A 21,050-nucleotide genomic window follows, 5' to 3' on the forward strand; every position below is an offset into this window, starting at 1 on the left:
GCATAATGGTTATGCGTCGTCCATCACGTTTTAAAACACCCAGAAGGCAGAAAGAGACAGAAAGGAACGACGAAGAAGCAGCAGCCGAAACCAAGCGACGCAACCAAAGCAATTTCCGACGAATCCGAGCAATTTCCGGTGAATTTCCACCCTCTTGCAACCATATTCCGGTAATTGTTCTTCAATTTGTCTAAATACATCCTTTAATGCTTAATTTGGGCAGATATTCCGTAATTTAGTAAAAGTAGGGTTTATGATGAAATTGATGGATTTTTGGTATATTTGTGTTGTTTTGTTGCATATAATTAGGGATTATGATGAAATTATGGGTTATGATGAAATTGATGGAATTTTTGGTCGACTTTCCGTAATTTGTGTATTTCATATGGATTTAATTTAGCAAAATTAGGGTTTTTGATGAAATTGTTGGATTTGTTGGTCGATTTTCCGTAATTTGGGTATTTCATATGCATATAATTGAATGGGTAAAAGCAATTGATTAAGTTTTTGTAATTGTGCCCCTTTTGGTGGGCGATTTTATGTAATTTGGGTATTTCATATGCATATATTGTGCCCCTAAGTTGCAATTTAGTTAGCTTGTTGAGTTGTTATGAAAAAAATTGAAGCATGGGTGAATGTTTTGAAGTAGATGGCATCTGCAAGTTCCGAACAACAGTTATGCTATGGACCTGAGGATCCATCACTACTGTTTCATCAGAACGAACATATTTCAAGCTCCTTGTTGGCGAATGGCACAGCAAATGTGTTGAGAAGTCGTAGGACGGAGAGTAAGGTGTGGGCACTGCCTATACATGAAGTTGTGATGCATTGGCTAGGTGTATGGGGGTTCAGAGGCGTGGTTGAATGTGGAAGACCGATGAGGATGGACAATGAGCTAATAACTGCCTTGATCGAGCGCTGGAGGCCGGAGACACACTGTTTCCACCTTCCAGTTGGGGAAGTTACTGTTACCTTACAGGATGTGCAAAGCCTGTGGGGTTTGAGAGCAGACGGTCGTGCTTTCACTGGCCGTGACTACCCTGTTGGATTTGAAGATTGGTCCAGCAAGTGTAGAGATTTGTTGGGATGGATACCTGACTCAGAAACCGAAACGAAGCACGGTGGTTTGTTGATGACGTCTCTGATCCACCAAGCGACGATGCCGTTGGGTAATGGGCTGCCTGCGTATGCATACATTCAAAGAGCACGTATACTGAAGGACGAAAAGTCTAGTGAGTTGTGCGCTTGCAAAAATCGATCTGAGCAACTGCTAGGTCGAGACACCATGCTTCTCCGAATTAACTGAATCACAGGGTCCAGTAACTCGAGGGATCGAATGGCGCTTCGGTCGTTGGGCACTCACGACTCTCCTTCAACAATTAAATTTTCTCAACCCGAATACTATGGATTAGTATAGGGAAGTGGAGTCGATCCCACAGAGATGGATTCGTAGGCTAGTATTGAGAGAATTTGGACAAAATGGCTGCTGCCATGCAAAAGGGGTTGAGATTTTAACTACTACTAGACCTAGGCACAAAACGTAAATACTAGACCGAAGAACAAATGACTCTTAAACCAAGTAACAGGCAGAAAAAGTTAAACAATTCCTAGACCGAGTACATAACTACCGATAACCACTAGACAAAGGAAATAAAAAGTGGGGACCATGAAAGCCAAGCCTGACAACGTACGGTAAGGCTGCAGCTAACAATCTTCATGCACTTTTCTAACTAATTCAGATTCGCAAATGGAGAAAACAGAGGAAATACCCAGATTCAAACATAATAAACAGATTTGGGCGACGGAAACTTACAATAACTCGAAGATACGACAGATCTACGTAAACTAGGCGAAATGAAATGTAAATACGTAAACTAGGCATGGAAATCAAGTACTCCTTCTCAGATTACGTCGGACGCTTAATCCACTCCGGATCCAAGCCATCCGAACCCAACAAACAGCAAAACCAACGCCATAACTCCGATTTTCACAGATCTACTCCGATCTCAATCAATCATGAACAATCTGCAAACAAATCACAAACTCCAGCAAAACCCAACCTCCGATTCATCCAAAAAGCAAAACCATTCTTCAGATCCAATCAACAAGTATCGGCAATAAATCAGAACCAACTGCAAAAATAACTAACTCCGACAATCCTAACTCGAAATCAATCGAACTCAACCAGCAAACCAGAAATGAACACAATAGACATAAGCGGAAGTAAAATCTGAAATAAACAGGAAATATTGGTTGTCAAAACAAAACCGAGCTTCGAACAGCGAAGCTCGGCGGAATCAGTGCAAATAGCAACGGAAATGTAAATTGTTTCTTCGCCCTTGAACTAGGACGGTGTTACAACCCTCGAACCATTGTCGGAAAGCTAAACGTGAACCACCAGTCGAGTGCTAACTGGAATCTCTCGCAAATTCAGAGTCAAGTGTGTGGAAAGGTGAATCGAGCAAGGAGCTGTTAGTGAGGCCTCCACCGAGAAGGTCCCTCCAGCCTGCATGCTTCTCCCTTTTATAGATGCGGACATAGCCTTCTAGAGTTTTCGTAGAAATCCCTATTCTACCCTTCAACTCCGAGGCTTCCTCCGTCTAGCAATTTTCTTCCAATTGTTCACCCTTTCGCCAGTTTCCTAGGACCATGCAAGCGTCCTCTTCTTTTCCTGGATCTGGCGAAAAACTTCACATACCTGACTTAATTCAATGCGTTAGACCCAACAATTTCATGAAATGAACCCCTAGACCGATGCATGAAATTAGCCTTATCAAACTGCTCACACTTAAACCATGCTTGTCCTCAAGTATGAAAGACAAGAAAATAGGAATAAGGCGGATTTCAATGCATGGTTGCCAAGTAAAACCCTAAAAAAGAAAACAAAACAAACTCCTAGACCTAAGCAACTACGGACTAAGAAAAGAAAAGAACACAAAGAACAGAAACACAACAAAACAAACAAGCATGAACTAGTTTCGAATTTTTTAAGCTACTATCCCCACAAGCTCAAGTTCAATCTGATCGATTACAGTCTTCAAATCTTCCCCCTTCCTTCGTCTGCCTAAACGGTCTGTCAGTTAGTCAAGATAGCCTATTGATTTCCCATCTGTTAGGTTCGCTTGATCACTCATTCCTCACCAGGGATGTTAGGATCAAAACGCTCCAAAGTTAGAGTTATACCACTGATGCGTCGGGTTATGAGAGTTTTCTCCCTATTCTTCCTCCTTTCCTATAAATTTCCCTGGGCCAGGCTACGATTTTTTTTTTGCCCTTGAGGATCATATTTTTTCTTTTTTTTTTCTTTTTTTTTCTTCCTCATTTTCCTGTATTATAACCCCTTTCCCCTGGACTTCGTCCAAATTATACCTCCGAATTTTTAGTTTATTTCTCCCCTGGACTTCGTCCAGCTTATACCTCCTTTTCCTGGACTTCGTCCAGCTTATACCTCCTTTTCCTGGACTTCGTCCAGCTTATACCTCCAGAAACCCTTTTTTTTTCGTCAGACTCTACTCCCTAAGCATCAAGTGATAGCCCATTTTTTTCATGTTAGCTCTAAAAGTGTTTAGGCTTATAACTCACTTTATAGTAGGGCTGTACAGCTAGGTTATCTAAGGCATTTTCCATCGTCCTAACTTCATTCAGATCGCATTCGGCTTATTAAGGAAGAAGGTGTCAAAGTTGATCTGCTTTCTCTCTTCAATCACTCTTACTAAGGGGATCTCGCCTTATTATCTAGCTAGCTCATGCAAAGCACACAACCTAAGACACAAAAACGAAACTTACTCCCCCCCCCTCCCGCTTCACTCAAGCTTGTCCCCAAGCCATCGTAGTGAAGGGGGGAAAAGGGAAGTACTAACAGTAGACTGATAAAGCAAACAACAACAAACACAAATACAGAGCAAAACTTCTCACACTTAGACCGAGCATCGGACTAAGTGGGAGAAGGCGCAACAAACAACCAAGGCATGCAAAAAAAAAAAACACCCCATTCTCACACTTAGACCAAAAGTTGGGCTAAGTGTAAGAAAGGCAACACATATGTACAATTACAGAGCATGCTGGCATATAAGAACACAAACAAAACGGAAAATAATAAAAAAAGAAAATAAGGGTTACTTGGCTCCGTGGGGGGTTCAATTCGGGGTCTGGCCCCCGCGAGGGCCAGACTTTGGTGGCGCTGTCTGGTGGGTCACCTTAGCTTTCTTTCTGGCCGGCAACTCCGGCTTCTCATGTCGTTCTTCTGTCGGGCGGGGTACGGTTGTTCTCAATATCACGGGCCGAGAGGGAGATGGAGTAGTCTGGGGCCTTGGGGCATGCGGTGGCTTCTGCGCAGTCAGACTTCCTTGACCTGGCGTTGTAGAATCGCCGCTAGGCTTCGGAAGTTCCTTCGGTGTCTCTGGGAACCTTGCTCTAACCCACTTTGTCATCGCCATCATCAACTCAACTCCTTCCGTCATCTTCTCAGTACATCTGGTCGATGTCGCCACAAGATCGGACAAGCGCCCCTTGAGGGCCACCATTTCCTCCCTAACCTTCCGAACTTCCGTCCGTATGTCTTCCAGTTCCGTTCGTACTCCAGCGACATCCTTCCTGACGCTCTCAGTACTATTCTTACTTTTTCCCCACAGGGACACAATTTCCTCCCAAACCATCTTCATTTATGACCTCATCCAACCTACCTCCTTTCGCACTTCCTCTACTTCAATCCTGGCTCCTGCTTCTACGTCAGCCGTATCCTTCACTTCCACCACATCGGGGTCCTGTTTCACCTGAGCCTCTGACTGCCCAACCTCGTAAAAGCATACTTCCCTTCCGCGTGCGATCAGCAACCCTTTATTGAAAAAATAATCCATGTTAAAAACCTCAGGGGGCGAACATGTCTTTACCTCTCGGCATGCCTTATGGATCTTCATGATTACATTCCTCTGCAGATAGGCTCCGAGCAGGTGGCACGTGTATAAGTGCCGGGAAGGATTTGCAGTCACTTGATGGCAGGCTTGGGCTATCCAATAGCCCAAGTGAACTCTTATCCCCGTAGCCATGCACCATGTGAAGTATAGATCGGCGGTAGTCAGAGCGTTGTTGGCAGTTCCCATTAAATTGTAACTAATAAAAGTTTGGGCAAATCGCAGGACCCTATTTTCGATGTGGTGTGCCTTCGAAAAGCTTGTTTTAAACTGACCCACCCTCGGGTGAGTCAAGAACTCCCAGGCGTTTTGCGCTTTGAATCCCGGCGTCATTTTCGGTGGACCAATCATCCTCTCGTTCCACAGGCCTTCATCGTCCTCCGTTCGCGTCTGCAAACCCATCCGCAAGGTCCATTCCCGGATGCTCATTGTATGTTCCTCACTGAAAAGTCTGAAATTGATGGATTCGGCATCCAAATCGGTAGTGGACTTGAATCGGAAGGTGGAAAAGAATTCTCGGGCTAGGTCAATTGGGACCTCGGTAGTACTGTGCTTGAGCAACCAATCGAAGCCTATTGCGTCGATATAAGTCCGGAATTCATCGTTGCAAGCAATCGTTTTGAGCTCCGATAAGCTATACATCTTTCCTGACTTAGCGACCTTCCCCTCAGTACTCTTCTCCTTATAAATGGCCGTGCGCTTTGGGTCGTCAAACGTCCTCATTTTATCTAGCAAGCTGTTTGTTATCCACACTTCGATCGGCTCAAAGTTGAATTCCTCTTCCTATTCTTCTTCCGAGTCGTTGGACTCAGAAGGGCTCTCAGTTTCTGCGGCATATGGTACCTTGGCTGCCGGCGGAAGCGTGGATTTAGTAGAGTTCCCTCTCGCCTTTTTGGTCGAGGAAGGAGCAATTTGTTTCCCCTTCCTTTTCTTCTCAGCCGCTTGGCGACGTTTCTCCTCATCACTCTCCCTCCTGCCAGGTCTGGGAGAGTTCACCTGTTCAGATGCTGCGGTCTCTGGACCCAGCGATTCTTCCTCCGTCGGCTCCACTGTCTCAACAATCTCCTCAATGAGGCTCCGGCGAGCCCGCCTCCTAGCATCTCTGGGGTTGACCGGCGAGTCGGTATCCTCCGGGATCTCGGTCAGATCCACAATCAACTTCACCCCGGCGTCAGCGGGTTCCGGGCTATTTTCAGAATCGAGGGCTTCTCCCTCCTTGGACAACAATGGGGTTGCCCCCGAGATGTAAACAGGGGTCTCTACCCCCTCAAATCTTTCCCCGACATGGGCATCAGTGCCCACCGGTTTATCAGGGGTATCCCCCTCCACATTTTGTTCAGCAATTAGGGCCTCGTCGCCCCCATCTTCACCAACTATAGGGGCCTCCCCCCCCACAGATTTTTCCAAAACAGGGGTTTCCCCCTCCACAGATTTTTCCAAAACAGGGGTTTCCCCCTCAGAAATACTAACAACAACAGCAAAATCTTTAACTTCCCCAGATGGCTCCAGAACATCTCTCTCAACATATTCCTCACTAGCAAGTACGGGCTTCACCCCCTCAGAAACACTAACCGAAACAGGGGTTTCCCCCTCAGTTGCAGAGTCTACCCTTGGTTCGCACATAGCCAACAGTTCTAACCCTGTGACCAAATCTGAGTCGTCTTCACGATTCCCAGCGGTGGTTGGTTCCGGGCTAGTGGTCGTGGCTTCTTGAACGGTTTTAGGTTCGGCGACGGGTTCTGAGACGGCCTCCGGTTGTGGTACACTAGAAGACGGAGCAGCCTGTACGGATTTACCCATTGCGGTTGCAAACATGGCGAATGCCTCCATCGCCTTCTCCGCACCCCCAAATTTCTGGAATAGCTCGGCCATAAACGCCGCCGCCCCAGAGTCGGCGGATCCTGAGGTGCTACCGGTTCCTTGCTTGTTTTCCATGGATGTTCTGTGGAATTTTTGTAAAGAATTTGGGGCGGAATTTGCAGATTAGGGTTAGAGAGAGAGAAAAAGGGGAGAGGAAATTGGGGATTTTTTCGTTTTCGTGAATATTGGAGAGAGAATAGGTAATGAAAATAGGAAGGCTAAACTGATTATAGTGTAGGCATGAGAGAGGACGTTTTTGGCAGGCGGTTGCAGGTGATGACGCTTGCGACCGTACGCCTCCCCATAAAGTTCCTTTTGGAATCCGAACTGGGGCCAACTCCCTCCAAAATTTTTACTCCACAACTCCTTGCCCTTGTGAATTCCTTCTGCAAAATCACACTTAAAGAAAAACATTAAACTAAAAATTGAAACGCCAGACTCCCAGGGTCTAGGGTATGATAGTATCAAAAAAAATTCCTTAAGGAGTCTGGTATTTCGAAATTATTTTTGGAAGATTATTTTTTTTCTGATTTGTTTGGGTTTTTCTTGATTTAAAGAAAGCGATTGAATATTTACAATTTATGTTCAAGTGTTCTCAAGATTCCCTAGGTCAGGTCATGCTAAAACTTTTTGGATGCTGGACCTAGGAAATCTCTAAGAACACTCACTTCCCCAGATCTATTAGGCGATATCGTGGAGTGCGCGTAGTGGCATCTCAGTCCACTACACACATCTCCGAGCTATCCCTAAATACCTTTACCCTATGACCATTAACAAGAAAAGGAGTAGAGTTTGAAGAACTTCCCTGGATTTCTACAGCTCCATTTGCACGCAAACTCACAACAGTGTATGGCCCAATCCATTTGGACTTTAACTTACCAGGCATTAGCTTGAGGCCGGGATTGGAATAGGAGAACCTTCTGCCCTGACTTGCAATTCCTTGACCCGGAGGTTCTTGTCATGCCAGAGTCGTGTTTTCTCTTTGTACCACATCGCCGATTCATATGACTCCAGCCTTAGCTCCTCCAACTCCTGCAGCTGCAATTTCCTATCTTCCTCGCAGGATTCGGGTCTCATGTTTATTTCCTTTGACCGCCCAATATGCTCGGTGTTCTACTCCCACGGGCAAGTGACACATTTTGCCGAACACAAGCCTATATGGTGACATCCCAATAGGCGTCTTGTATGCCGTCCGGTAAGCCCATAGTGCGTCTCCAAGCCTCTTACTCCAGTCTTTCCTGGACGGATTAACCGTCTTTTCCAGTATCGCCTTTATTTCTCTGTTGGATATTTTCGCCTGGCCGTTGGATTGAGGATGATAAGGTGTAGACAGTCTGTGATGGACGCCATATTTTCTCATCAGAGCTTCAATAGTCCGGTTGCGGAAGTGTGTCCCATTGTCAGATATTATAGCTCTGGGCACTCCGTACCTGTTGAAAATGTTAGCTCTAAGAAACCTTGCTACCTCCTTCAGCTTCACACGAGGTGGTTGCTTTTGCCTCTATCCATTTTGATACATAATCCACTGCCACAAGTATGTAGGTGTTCCCGTATGAAGACGGAAATGGACCCATGAAGTCCATCCCCCAAATATCGAAGATCTCACACACAATCACTGGGACTTGCGGCATCTCATCCCTCCTGGATATTCCCCCGGTCTGTTGACACCTCTCACAATTCTGACAAAACTCGAACGCATCCTTATGCAACGTAGGCCAGTAAAAACCACTATCTAACACCTTCCTTGCTGTCTTCCTAGGTCCAAAGTGACCTCCACAAGCTAGGGCATGGCAATGATTCAGCACATCCCTCTGTTCCCACTCCGGGATACACCTCCGAATTACTTGGTCGGCTCCCATTCGCCACAAATACAGGTCATCCCAGAAATAGTACTTGGCCTCGCTCTTCAATTTCATCTTCTGGGCCCGGGAGATTACTTGCGAACTGGGCACTTCTCCAGTGACTAAGTAATTTGCCAGATCTGCGAACCATGGCTCAGCGTTTTGATGGCTTTTCCCTTTTTCGTCATCCCCTGGACCTGTTAACTCCATAACCTCCTCTCAGCTGGTAGGTCGAGGAAATTTTTTCACGTAGTACAAATGTTCCTCAGGGAATGCGTCCGGTATTGCTTCCTCGGTCTCCCCTTGAAATATCATGCTCAGATGATCGGCTACTTTATTTTCAGTTCCCTTTTTATCTCTAACTTCCCAATCGAATTATTGCAAAAGCAACACCCAACGGATTAATCTCGGCTTGGATTCTTTCTTCGCCAGCAAGTACTTTATCGCAGCGTGATCAGTGAAGACTATCACCCTCGACCCAAGCAAATATGGTCGGAAATTTTTCAAAAGAGTACACGACTGCCAACATTTCCTTCTCCGTGGTGTCATAGTTTTTCTGGGCCTGGTTGAGCGTTTTTGATGCATAGAAAATTACGTAACTTTTTCCGTCAACTCTTTGACCTAGCACCGCCCCTACTGCATAGTCACTTGCGTCGCACATTATTTCAAATGGCAAACTCCAATCGGGCGCTCGGATAATGGGAGCCGATACTAGTCTATCTTTCAGTAGTTGAAAAGCCTTTATGCACTTCTCATTGAAAACAAACTCAACATCATTGTGCAGCAAATGAGTGAGTGGCTGAGCAATCTTCGCAAAATCCTTAATGAATCTTCTATAAAATCCTGCGTGCCCTAGGAATCCTCTTACCTCCTTCTGGTTCGTCGGGTAAGGCAGTTTTGATATCACCTCAATCTTTGCATGGTCTACTTGTATACCTTTTTCCGAGACTACGTGCCCTAGGACAATTCCCTTAGGGACCATAAAGTGGCATTTCTCGAAGTTCAAAACCAAATGTTTTTCCTGGCATCTTCTCAATACTTTATCCAGACTAGCCAAACATGAGTCAAATGAATTCCCGTACACAGTGAAGTCGTCCATAAAAATCTCGATGCAGTCCTCCAAAAGATCCGAGAAGATACTCATCATACACCGCTGAAAAGTGCCTGGCGCATTGCACAGGCCAAACGGCATCCTCCTGTAAGCATACGTGCCGAAAGGACACGTGAAAGTTGTCTTCTCCTGGTCCTCGGGATCCACATAGATTTGAAAATACCCACTATACCCGTCTAGGAAACAGAAGTATTGCTTGCCCGCTAGCCTCTCCAGCATCTGGTCAATGAAAGGTAGAGGGAAATGATCTTTCTTGGTCGCTTCATTTAACTTCCTATAATCGATGCACATCCTCCACCCAGTGACTAGTCTGGTGGGCACCAATTCATTCTTGTCGTTCTTGACCACCGGTATTCCTGACTTCTTGGGTACCATATGGACTGGACTCACCCATTCACTGTCTGGTATGGAATAAATGATTCCTAGGGAGAGTAGTTTCAATACTTCCTTCAGCACTTCCTCCCTCATGTTATGATTCAATTTGCGTTGAGGGTCTCTGCAGGCTTTTGCTCCTTCCTCCAAGCGGATGTGATGCATGCACAAATCTGGACTAATTCCTACCAGGTCAGAGAGTGTCCACCCAATAGCCTTCTTGTTTCTTCGGATTACCTTCAGCAGTTCCTAACCAGTTCTAACCCTGGGACCAAATCTGAGTCGTCTTCACATTCCCAGCGGTGGTGGTTCCGGGCTCGTGGTGGGGCTTCTTGAACGCAGTTTTAGGTGCAGGCGACGGTGTTCTGAGGACGGCCTCGGTGTGGTAACTAGAGAAGGAGCAGCTGTAAGGATTTACCCATGGCGGTTGCAACCATGGCGATGCCTCCATAGCCTTCTACGCACCCCCAAATTTCTGGAATAGCTCCGGCCAGAAAAGCCGCCGCCCCAGAGTCGGAGGATCTGAGGTGCTACGGTCCTTGAAGGTTTTCCATGGATGGTCTGTGGGATTGTTGTAAAGAATTGGGCGGAATTTCGCAGATTAGGGTAGAGAGAGAGAAAAGGGGAGAGGAAATTGGGGATTTTTGTCTTTCGTTGAAATTGGAGAGAGAATAAGGTAATGAAAATATGGAAGGCTAATATGATTATAGTGTAGGCATGAGAGAGGAAGTTGTGGCAGGCGGTTGCAGGTGATGACGCTTGCGCACCCGTACGCCTCCCCATAAAGTTCCTTTTGGAATCCGAACTGGGGCCAACTCCCTCCAAAATTTTTTACTCCACAACTCCTTGCCCTTGTGAATTCCTTCTGCAAAATCACACTTAAAGAAAAACATTAAACTAAAAATTGAAACGCCAGACTCCCAGGGTCTAGGGTATGACAGTATCAAAAAAATTCCTTAAGGAGACTGGTATTTCGAAAATATTTTTGGAAGATTATTTTTTTTCTGATTTGTTTGGGTTTTTCTTGATTTAAAGAAAGCGATTGAATATTTACAATTTATGTTCAAGTGTTCTCAAGATTCCCTAGGTCAGGTCATGCTAAAACTTTTTGGATGCTGGACCTAGGAAATCTCTAAGAACACTCATTCCCCAGATCTATTAGGCGATATCGTGGAGTGCGCGTAGTGGCATCTCGTCCACTACACACATCTCCGAGCTATCCCTAAATACCTTTACCCTATGACCGTTAACAAGAAAATGAGTAGAGTTTGAAGAACTTCCCTGGATTTCTACAGCTCCATTTGCACGCAAACTCACAACAGTGTATGGCCCAATCCATTTGGACTTTAACTTACCAGGCATTAGCTTGAGCCGGGATTGGAATAGGAGAACCTTCTGCCCGACTTGCAATTCCTTGACCCGGAGGTTCTTGTCATGCCAGAGTCTTGTTTTCTCTTTGTACCACATCGCCGATTCATATGACTCCAGCCTTAGCTCCTCCAACTCCTGCAGCTGCAATTTCCTCTCTTCCTCGCAGGATTCGGGTCTCATGTTTATTTCTTTGACCGCCCAATATGCTCGGTGTTCTACTCCCACGGGCAAGTGACACATTTTGCCGAACACAAGCCTATATGGTGACATCCCAATAGGCGTCTTGTATGCCGTCCGGTAAGCCCATAGTGCGTCTCCAAGCCTCTTACTCCAGTCTTTCCTGGACGAATTAACCGTCTTTTCCAGTATCGCCTTTATTTCTCTGTTGGATATTTCCGCCTGGCCGTTGGATTGAGGATGATAAGGTGTAGACAGTCTGTGATGGACGCCATATTTTCTCATCAGAGCTTCAATAGTCCGGTTGCGGAAGTGTGTACCATTGTCAGATATTATAGCTCTGGGCACTCCGTACCTGTTGAAAATGTTAGCTCTAAGAAACCTTGCTACCTCCTTAGCTTCACACGAGGTGGTTGCTTTTGCCTCTATCCATTTTGATACATAATCCACTGCCACAAGTATGTAGGTGTTCCCGTATGAAGATGGAAATGGACCCATGAAGTCCATCCCCCAAACATCGAAGATCTCACACACAATCACTGGGACTTGTGGCATCTCATCCCTCCTGGATATTCCCCCGGTCTGTTGACACCTCTCACAATTCTGACAAAACTCGAACGCATCCTTATGCAACGTAGGCCAGTAAAAACCACTATCTAACACCTTCCTTGCTGTCTTCCTAGGTCCAAAGTGACCTCCACAAGCTAGGGCATGGCAATGATTCAGCACATCCCTCTGTTCCCACTCCGGGATACACCTCCGGATTACTTGGTCGGCTCCCATTCGCCACAAATACGGGTCATCCCAGAAATAGTACTTGGCCTCGCTCTTCAATTTCATCTTCTGGGCCCGGGAGATTACTTGCGAACTGGGCACTTCTCCAGTGACTAAGTAATTTGCCAGATCCGCGAACCATGGCTCAGCATTTGAATGGCATTTCCCTCTTTCGTCATCCCCTGGACCTGTTAACTCCATAACCTCCTCCCAGCTGGTAGGTCGAGGAAATTTTTTCACGTAGTACAGATGTTCCTCAGGGAATGCGTCCGGTATTGCTTCCTCGGTCTCCCCTTGAAATATCCTGCTCAGATGATCGGCTACTTTATTTTCAGTTCCCTTTTTATCTCTATCTTCCCAATCGAATTCTTGCAAAAGCAACACCCAACGGATTAATCTCGGCTTGGATTCTTTCTTCGCCAGCAAGTACTTTATCGCAGCGTGATCAGTGAAGACTATCACCCTCGACCCAAGCAAATATGGTCGAAATTTTTCAAAAGAGTACACGACTGCCAACATTTCCTTCTCCGTGGTGTCATAGTTTTTCTGGGCCTGGTTGAGCGTTTTTGACGCATAGAAAATTACGTAACTTTTTCCGTCAACTCTTTGACCTAGCACCGCCCCTACTGCATAGTCACTCGCGTCGCACATTATTTCAAATGGCAAACTCCAATCGGGCGCTCGGATAATGGGAGCCGATACTAGTCTATCTTTCAGTAGTTGAAAAGCCTTTATGCACTCCTCATTGAAAACAAACTCAACATCATTGTGCAGCAAATGAGTGAGTGGCTGAGCAATCTTCGCAAAATCCTTAATGAATCTTCTATAAAATCCTGCGTGCCCTAGGAATCCTCTTACCTCCTTCTGGTTCGTCGGGTAAGGCAGTTTTGATATCACCTCAATCTTTGCCTGGTCTACCTGTATACCTTTTTCCGAGACTACGTGCCCTAGGACAATTCCCTTAGGGACCATAAAGTGGCATTTCTCGAAGTTCAAAACCAAATGTTTTTCCTGGCATCTTCTCAATACTTTATCCAGACTAGCCAAACATGAGTCAAATGAATTCCCGTACACAGTGAAGTCGTCCATAAAAATCTCGATGCAGTCCTCCAAAAGATCCGAGAAGATACTCATCATACACCGCTGAAAAGTGCCTGGCGCATTGCACAGGCCAAACGGCATCCTCCTGTAAGCATACGTGCCGAAAGGACACGTGAAAGTTGTCTTCTCCTGGTCCTCGGGATCCACATAGATTTGAAAATACCCACTATACCCGTCTAGGAAACAGAAGTATTGCTTGCCCGCTAGCCTCTCCAGCATCTGGTCAATGAAAGGTAGAGGGAAATGATCTTTCTTGGTCGCTTTATTTAACTTCCTATAATCGATGCACATCCTCCACCCAGTGACTAGTCTGGTGGGCACCAATTCATTCTTGTCGTTCTTGACCACCTGTATTCCTGACTTCTTGGGTACCATATGGACTGGACTCACCCATTCACTGTCTGGTATGGAATAAATGATTCCTAGGGAGAGTAGTTTCAATACTTCCTTCAGCACTTCCTCCCTCATGTTAGGATTCAATTTGCGTTGAGGGTCTCTGCAGGCTTTTGCTCCTTCCTCCAAGCGGATGTGATGCATGCACAAATCTGGACTAATTCCTACCAGGTCAGAGAGTGCCCACCCAATAGCCTTCTTGTTTCTTCGGATTACCTTCAGCAGTTCCTCTTCTTGTCCCTCGGTCAAGCTGCTGTTGATAATAACAGGAAAGTTTCGTTTTTCTCTAGATAAGCATACTTTAGGCCTGGTGGAAGTGTTTTCAGCTCTTTCTTGGGAACATATTTTTCCTGGGGCAAGGGATTTTTCTCTGTTACTTCCGTAGTCATTCCCTTCCTTGACCCAGCAGAACCTTCCACACTCGCCACATAAGGTGTATTCCTTGACCTGGCTAGCTCCGGATTTGCACAGAATTCCAGAATTGCTTCAGCTAACTCCTCATCAGATAACTCACTTGTGTTCATTGCTTGCCACCAACTGGCCACCTCTCTATCAATGTCAAGACTCATCTCGGAGTTCTCAATCTGTTCCTGCATTAACTCCGTCTCAAGATATTCCTGGACCAAAGGGTTAATAACATCTATAGCATGCAAATTTTCAACGTCAAGAGGTTTCTTCATTGCCTCATCAATGCTGAATGTATATTTCTCCCCATTGTAATCAAGGCAAATTGTTCCATCAAAAACATCAATGATAGTCTTAGCGGTTCGTAGGAAGGGTCTCCCTAAAAGTACTCCGCCCGACTCAGCAGACTCATTATCACTCATCTTAATCACATGGAAATCAGCAGGGTACAAGAAGTCATGTACCCTGACTATCACATTCTCAAGCACCCCTTCAGGACAGATGCATGACCTATCCGCCAATTGAATCACAACTTTCGTATCTACCATGCCTACCCCAACTAACTTCTTGTATATGGAAAGTGGTAACACGTTTATCGACGCACCTAAATCACACATAGCATGCTCAATTTTCACATTACCAATAGAGATGGGTAAGGTGAACATACATGGGTCATTGCATTTTGAAGGCATCTTCCTTTTCTGAATTACTGCGGAGACATTCTCGCCTATCAGAATTTTCCCACTGGGCCTAGCCTTCCCAGCTATAAATTCCTTGATGAACTTGCTAAAGACTGGCATCTTCAGGGCCTGTAAAAATGGCAGATTGATTTCCAACTTCCCAAAAATGTCCATGAAGTCTACCGGTTCTTCCTTCTGTTTCTTGGCTTCCCCCCGACTCGGAAAGGGTTTCAGTCGCTTCCCTGCTCCGGTAGAAATTTCAGCTGATAACTCTCCAGTTTCTTTTCCCACTGCCTCACCTTCCAACTCCGGCTCTGGATCGAGGAAGAATGGTTCGGTCGGTCTAGGCATTTGTTTCTCCAAATCTTTCTCCTCAAGGTCATCCTTGACCAAGGGACTTCCTCCCTCCAAGTGTCTGGGTCTGGGAGTTGTATCCTCTTTCTTCTTGCCTTCCTTAGGATCTGTCCCCTCCTTTGTTCTCACCACCGGTCCCTCATATCCTTTCCCGGACCTCAAGGTAATCTGACTTATATTAGCTCTATCAGGTGGCCTTACTAAGGCCGGAATTTTTCCTTCGTTTCCCCGCATGTCACTCAAAGAAGTGGCTATTTGGGACAATTGCTTAGCCAACATATCCATGGCTGCTTTCTGCTCCTGTTGAGCATCTTGCAGCTTGTGCACTACGTCATTGTTCGATTGCAGGTTGTTTTGCATATGTTGCTGAGAACTGACGAGGTCTTGCACCATATCATCGATATTCTTTGTTAACTTTGGTGGTTGACTGGGTCCCGTCCCTATACTCAGAGTCGGTCCACTTGCTTGATTCTGACGAGCGTTTCCTTGACCGCCTGAAGAGTTATTGTATTGATTTCCTTGGCCCTGGTAATTGTTTTGGAAATTCCTTTGGTGCGGTGGTACATAAGGGTTCCCTTGATAATTCTGATTCCTGTTTCCCCAGCTCGAGTGGTCTCCTTGGTTCCGATTAATCCAGTTGCCCTGCCCCTCTTGATTCCTTCCTGACCAGTTACCTTGTCTTTTGGGCTGAGGTGCAAACTGCTGACTTTGTTGTGGTGCCGGCTGATTCTGTTCGTTGTCAGTCCATCTGAAATTCGGATGGTTTCTCCAAGGCGCATCTCTCTGTCTCCCTGGATTCCAGCTCCCATCGGGATTCCAACTTCCCATTGCATTGACCTGGGCCTGATAATCTCCTTCCTGGGTCCCGTAATATTGTTGCATTTGATTATCTCCTGGACCAGGAGATTTCTCCTTCCCTTGTGAAGCCAGTGGAATCGTCTTTTCAATCGCGTTCAAAAGAGCCTTCTCGAGCCTATCAATCCTCGCTTCGACTTTGTTATCTTCTTGTTCTCTCCCAGCATGCACCGATCCTCTTTTCACTGCATTCCTAGGGTTATCGTACGCCTTCTTAGCGTCAATCAACTTCCCTAGGATCTCTCTTGCTTCACTTCCCCTTTTTCTTGTGAAATTTCCCCCACTCGAGGAGTTCATTAAGTCCTTTGACTCGGGAGTGGCTCCTTCGTAAAACAGAGAGTAGGTCTCTGCCTCTATCATCCGGTGATTCGGGCATGCATCCAACAACCCCTTAAATCTCGACCAGTACTGACTCAACGATTCATCGTAATCTTGCTTACACTCTAGTATTTCTTTCTTAAGTGCACTCGTCTTGTTGGATGGGAAGAAATAATCTAAGAATTCCAACTTGAAGTCCCTCCACGTGCGGATAGAATCCGGAGGCAACCTCAATAGCCACGTATTAGCTTCCCCCTTCAAGGTAAACGGAATCGCTCGTAAGCGATAATCCTCCTCTGTTGCATCATTCGGCCTCTTCTGAATACCACATAACTTACTGAATTCATTTAAGAACTCATACGGACACTCATTTCTACGCCCAGAGAACGTCGGCAAGATGCCGAGTACGTTTGTCTTGATCTCGATAGTCCTCTGGCGTGGATTCATTACTATAGCTTGAGCTGATTCTCCATCTAAATGGGCAGTGAGAGAGCCGATTTCTGGATCTGGGTCTACCACCTGCGCCATGACTAATTCCTCTGCTTCCCCTGTTTCTGACTCTGTTTCTGATTCGGGTGGTGATTCTGGATCTTCGCGTCCTGACGACGTCCAAGATTCGTCGCTAGTAAATTCACTCGGAAACGGGCCTCTTGTGGTGAACCCTGATCTGGTGGTTACAGTAGAGACTGTATCCTTAACCCGCCAACCAAACTGGCCGTGTATCCACCCAGATGAGTTGCTCCAGTAGGTAGACCTTGAGCCTCTGCTCATAAACTGCAAAACAAAAAGAGAAAGAAAACAAATCAAAACTATTTACACCACAGACTCTGAACACTAGCACTAAGCACGCCATCCATCCCCGGCAACGGCGCCATTTGAAGGACGAAAAGTCTAGTGAGTTGTGCGCTTGCAAAAATCGATCTGAGCAACTGCTAGGTCGAGACACCACGCTTCTCCGAATTAACTGAATCACAGGGTCCAGTAACTCGAGGGATCGAATGGCGCTTCGGTCGTTGGGCACTCACGACTCTCCTTCAACAATTAAATTTCCTCAACCCGAATACTATGGATTAGTATAGGGAAGTGGAGTCGATCCCACAGAGATGGATTCGTAGGCTAGTATTGAGAGAATTTGGACAAAATGGCTGCTGTCACGCAAAAGGGGTTGAGATTTTAACTACTACTAGACCTAGGCACAAAACGTAAATACTAGACCGAAGAACAAAGGACTCTTAAACCAAGTAACAGGCAGAAAAAGTTAAACAATTCCTAGACCGAGTACATAACTACCGATAACCACTAGACAAAGGAAATAAAAAGTGGGGACCATGAAAGCCAAGCCTGACAACGTACGGTAAGGCTGCAGCTAACAATCTTCATGTACTTTTCTAACTAATTCAGATTCGCAAATGGAGAAAACAGAGGAAATACCCAGATTCAAACATAATAAACAGATTTGGGCGACGGAAACTTACAATAACTCGAAGATACGACAGATCTACGTAAATTAGGCGAAATGAAATGTAAATACGTAAACTAGGCATGGAAATCAAGTACTCCTTCTCAGATTACGTCGGACGCTTAATCCACTCCGGATCCAAGCCATCCGAACCCAACAAACAGCAAAACCAACGCCATAACTCCGATTTTCACAGATCTACTCCGATCTCAATCAATCATGAACAATCTGCAAACAAATCACAAACTCCAGCAAAACCCAACCTCCGATTCATCCAAAAAGCAAAACCATTCTTCAGATCCAATCAACAAGTATCGGCAATAAATCAGAACCAACTGCAAAAATAACTAACTCCGACAATCCTAACTCGAAATCAATCGAACTCAACCAGCAAACCAGAAATGAACACAATAGACATAAGCGGAAGTAAAATCTGAAATAAACAGGAAATATTGGTTGTCAAAACAAAACCGAGCTTCGAACAGCGAAGCTCGGTGGAATCAGTGCAAATAGCAACGGAAATGTAAATTGTTTCTTCGCCCTTGAACTAGGACGGTGTTACAACCCTCGAACCATTGTCGGAAAACTAAACGTGAACCACCAGTCGAGTGCTAACTAAAATCTCTCGCAAATTCAGAGTCAAGTGTGTGGAAAGGTGAATCGAGCAAGGAGCTGTTAGTGAGGCCTCCACCGAGAAGGTCCCTCCAGCCTGCATGCTTCTCCCTTTTATAGATGCGGACATAGCCTTCTAGAGTTTTCGTAGAAATCCCTATTCTACCCTTCAACTCCGAGGCTTCCTCCGTCTAGCAATTTTCTTCCAATTGTTCACCCTTTCGCCAGTTTCCTAGGACCATGCAAGCGTCCTCTTCTTTTCCTGGATCTGGCGAAAAACTTCACATACCTGACTTAATTCAATGCGTTAGACCCAGCAATTTCATGAAATGAACCCCTAGACCGATGCATGAAATTAGCCTTATCATATACATGCTCTGATCCTGTTAGGGGGGCTTATTTTGCCGGACACCACAGGGTGCAAGGTCCCCTTTATGTGGTTAAATGCCTTAGACGATCCGGAAGATGTGGCTAATATCAGTTGGGGTAGTGCTGCTTTAGCATACCTGTATCATTATTTGTGCGAGGCATCTGTAGGCAGACAGAGAAGAGATGTGGGTGGACCTATGGTTCTCTTGCAGCTGTGGGCCTGGGAAAGAATGCCTACATTGAGGCCAGCCTTCTTGATATCGCCTATGCACACGCCGTATACCCCGTGCGGAGCCAAGTAATGTTTTTGTTTAAATTAACTCACATAATTATGTGTTTTGTTGATAACTTTTGACATTAATATTATGTATAGGTGGCACGGAGTTACTGAAATTGGAAATGCTCCCCGACATTCAGTCGCTCATTATCGTGATAAGTTATCACTGATCCGTCCTGGCCAGGTGAAATTTATTTGTGTTGTCTTAATTAATGAATTTACTTACTATAGTATGAAATTAATTGTGTTTTTTATTTTATTTGTTTGTAGTTTCTGTGGACACCCTATGCAGACTGTATCCTCCCTGAGTACTGCATTGATTCGACTGCATCCTACTTGTGCGATACTTATTTGGTGTGCTGGTCATTTGTCGAGGCACACGAGGCTGGACGCGTTTCCCGACAATTTAACCGCTACCAGCGTATTCCTCAGTACTGTGATAGGATGCTACATAGCTCCGGCCATTTGAGTAAAAGTCATCGTCGTGGGAGGAAGGGCGCTGATTGGGCTAAGGTACATAAGTTCTTCATTGATGAATGGGACTTGCGCCACGACAGGTTCCAAGCAACTTTTGACCACGCAACGGCGACAATGGATGGTCGCATTAATCCGGGCTATATGGCGTGGTACAATAGGATCACCGTGTCGTACCTAGTTCAACCTGGGACACAGTCAACTGAAGGGATGAACGAGGCAGCCTCTTCTAATTTATTGGCGGTATGTGATGTTTTTGTATATTAAAATGTCTTTAGTTTAAAGTTTGTATTGCTCCACGTGGTATGATGTCATTTGTATTTTTGTTATCTAGGTTGAGACCCTTCAGGGGATATGGCATTTGACCTCTGAGCATGACACAGACCCTCGGTTACGGCAGATTCGAGAAATGGCTGCTTCGGCACTTCGTGCGATGAACCATGCTGATGCGATGGAGTATCCATCTTCTCAACGGCAAAATGTGGTCGTGCCGCCACGCCCACCAACTTCTCTTCGTCATGGACTGCCGGGTGTCCGGACGGGTGGGCACGGGATTACACGACAGCATAGGTTGGCGCAGCAGCAGCAACCGCAACCTGAGTATGCGGTACTAGAGCCCTTGAGTCCGGAGTACGATCCCCCAGGATGGTCTCAGTTGAGTGGTGCAAGCATTGAGCCCTCGCAATGGGGAGCACGCGCGTCATGTGATTCATTCTTTGGCGGTGTGTCTGATTGGGATGCATCTCAACAAGGACGTGATACGTACTTTCAGAATTATCAATTTATGGATCCTGTGGGGGAAGAAGAGGGTCAGGAAGAAGAGGGTCCGGAAGAAGAGGGCGGGGAGGAAGTTGACGAAGTAATATTCCGACCACCGACCGCGGGATCCTCACGATCATCAAGTACGATTGGCCGGGCTATGCAGAATGTATTCAGGGGCTTTTCAACAAGGAAGAACAAAGGGAAGGCTCCGACAAAGTTCACGCCTCCATCTAGGTAGATTTCGGTCATATGTTGGTATTTGTGTCTATTGAAACAGGTTGTGGTCGTAAGTTGATTTTTGAACATTTTTTATGTGATGAAAAATAGGATAAAGCTCCATGTTTTCTATGGTGGAATGAACAATATTATGATTTTGATAAACAAATATAAACGAATACCAACATATGACCGAGCGAAGTATTATGATTTTGATAAAACAGTATTATGATTTTGATATAAAATTCGGTTACAAATATAAACAAATACCAAATATAAACCGTATTATGATTTTGATAAAAAAATTTGAAACATAAAATCGCCCGACCGGGCATTTTTTGAACGTTAAATCGCCCGAC

The 21,050-nt window shown here is 45.5% G+C and overlaps 1 protein-coding gene across 1 annotated transcript; it reads left to right on the forward strand.

Annotated features, from left to right (window-relative positions):
- Positions 1 to 17: 17 nt before the first annotated feature.
- LOC121762986 (granule associated Rac and RHOG effector protein 1-like) lies at positions 18 to 20,856 on the forward strand. Its single transcript, XM_042159014.1, has 4 exons — positions 18 to 170; positions 19,336 to 19,423; positions 19,510 to 19,956; positions 20,048 to 20,856. Exons 3-4 carry the CDS (start codon positions 19,684 to 19,686, stop codon positions 20,711 to 20,713), a joined length of 939 nt encoding a protein of 312 aa, XP_042014948.1. The 5' UTR covers positions 18 to 170; positions 19,336 to 19,423; positions 19,510 to 19,683; the 3' UTR covers positions 20,714 to 20,856.
- The last annotated feature ends 194 nt before the right edge of the window (positions 20,857 to 21,050 follow it).

The sequence above is a fragment of the Salvia splendens genome, chromosome 13 (genome assembly GCF_004379255.2).
Source record: "Salvia splendens isolate huo1 chromosome 13, SspV2, whole genome shotgun sequence".
NCBI classification, from domain to species: domain Eukaryota; kingdom Viridiplantae; phylum Streptophyta; class Magnoliopsida; order Lamiales; family Lamiaceae; genus Salvia; species Salvia splendens.

What these genes read in the sequence shown, in the direction of transcription:
- LOC121762986 (XM_042159014.1), top strand. Translation starts at nt 19,684, where the DNA reads ATGCTACATAGCTCCGGCCATTTGAGTAAAAGTCATCGTCGTGGGAGG. An exon ending in CCTCTTCTAATTTATTGGCG is followed by an intron (nt 19,957 to 20,047) that starts GTATGTGATGTT and finishes TTTGTTATCTAG; the next exon opens with GTTGAGACCCTTCAGGGGAT.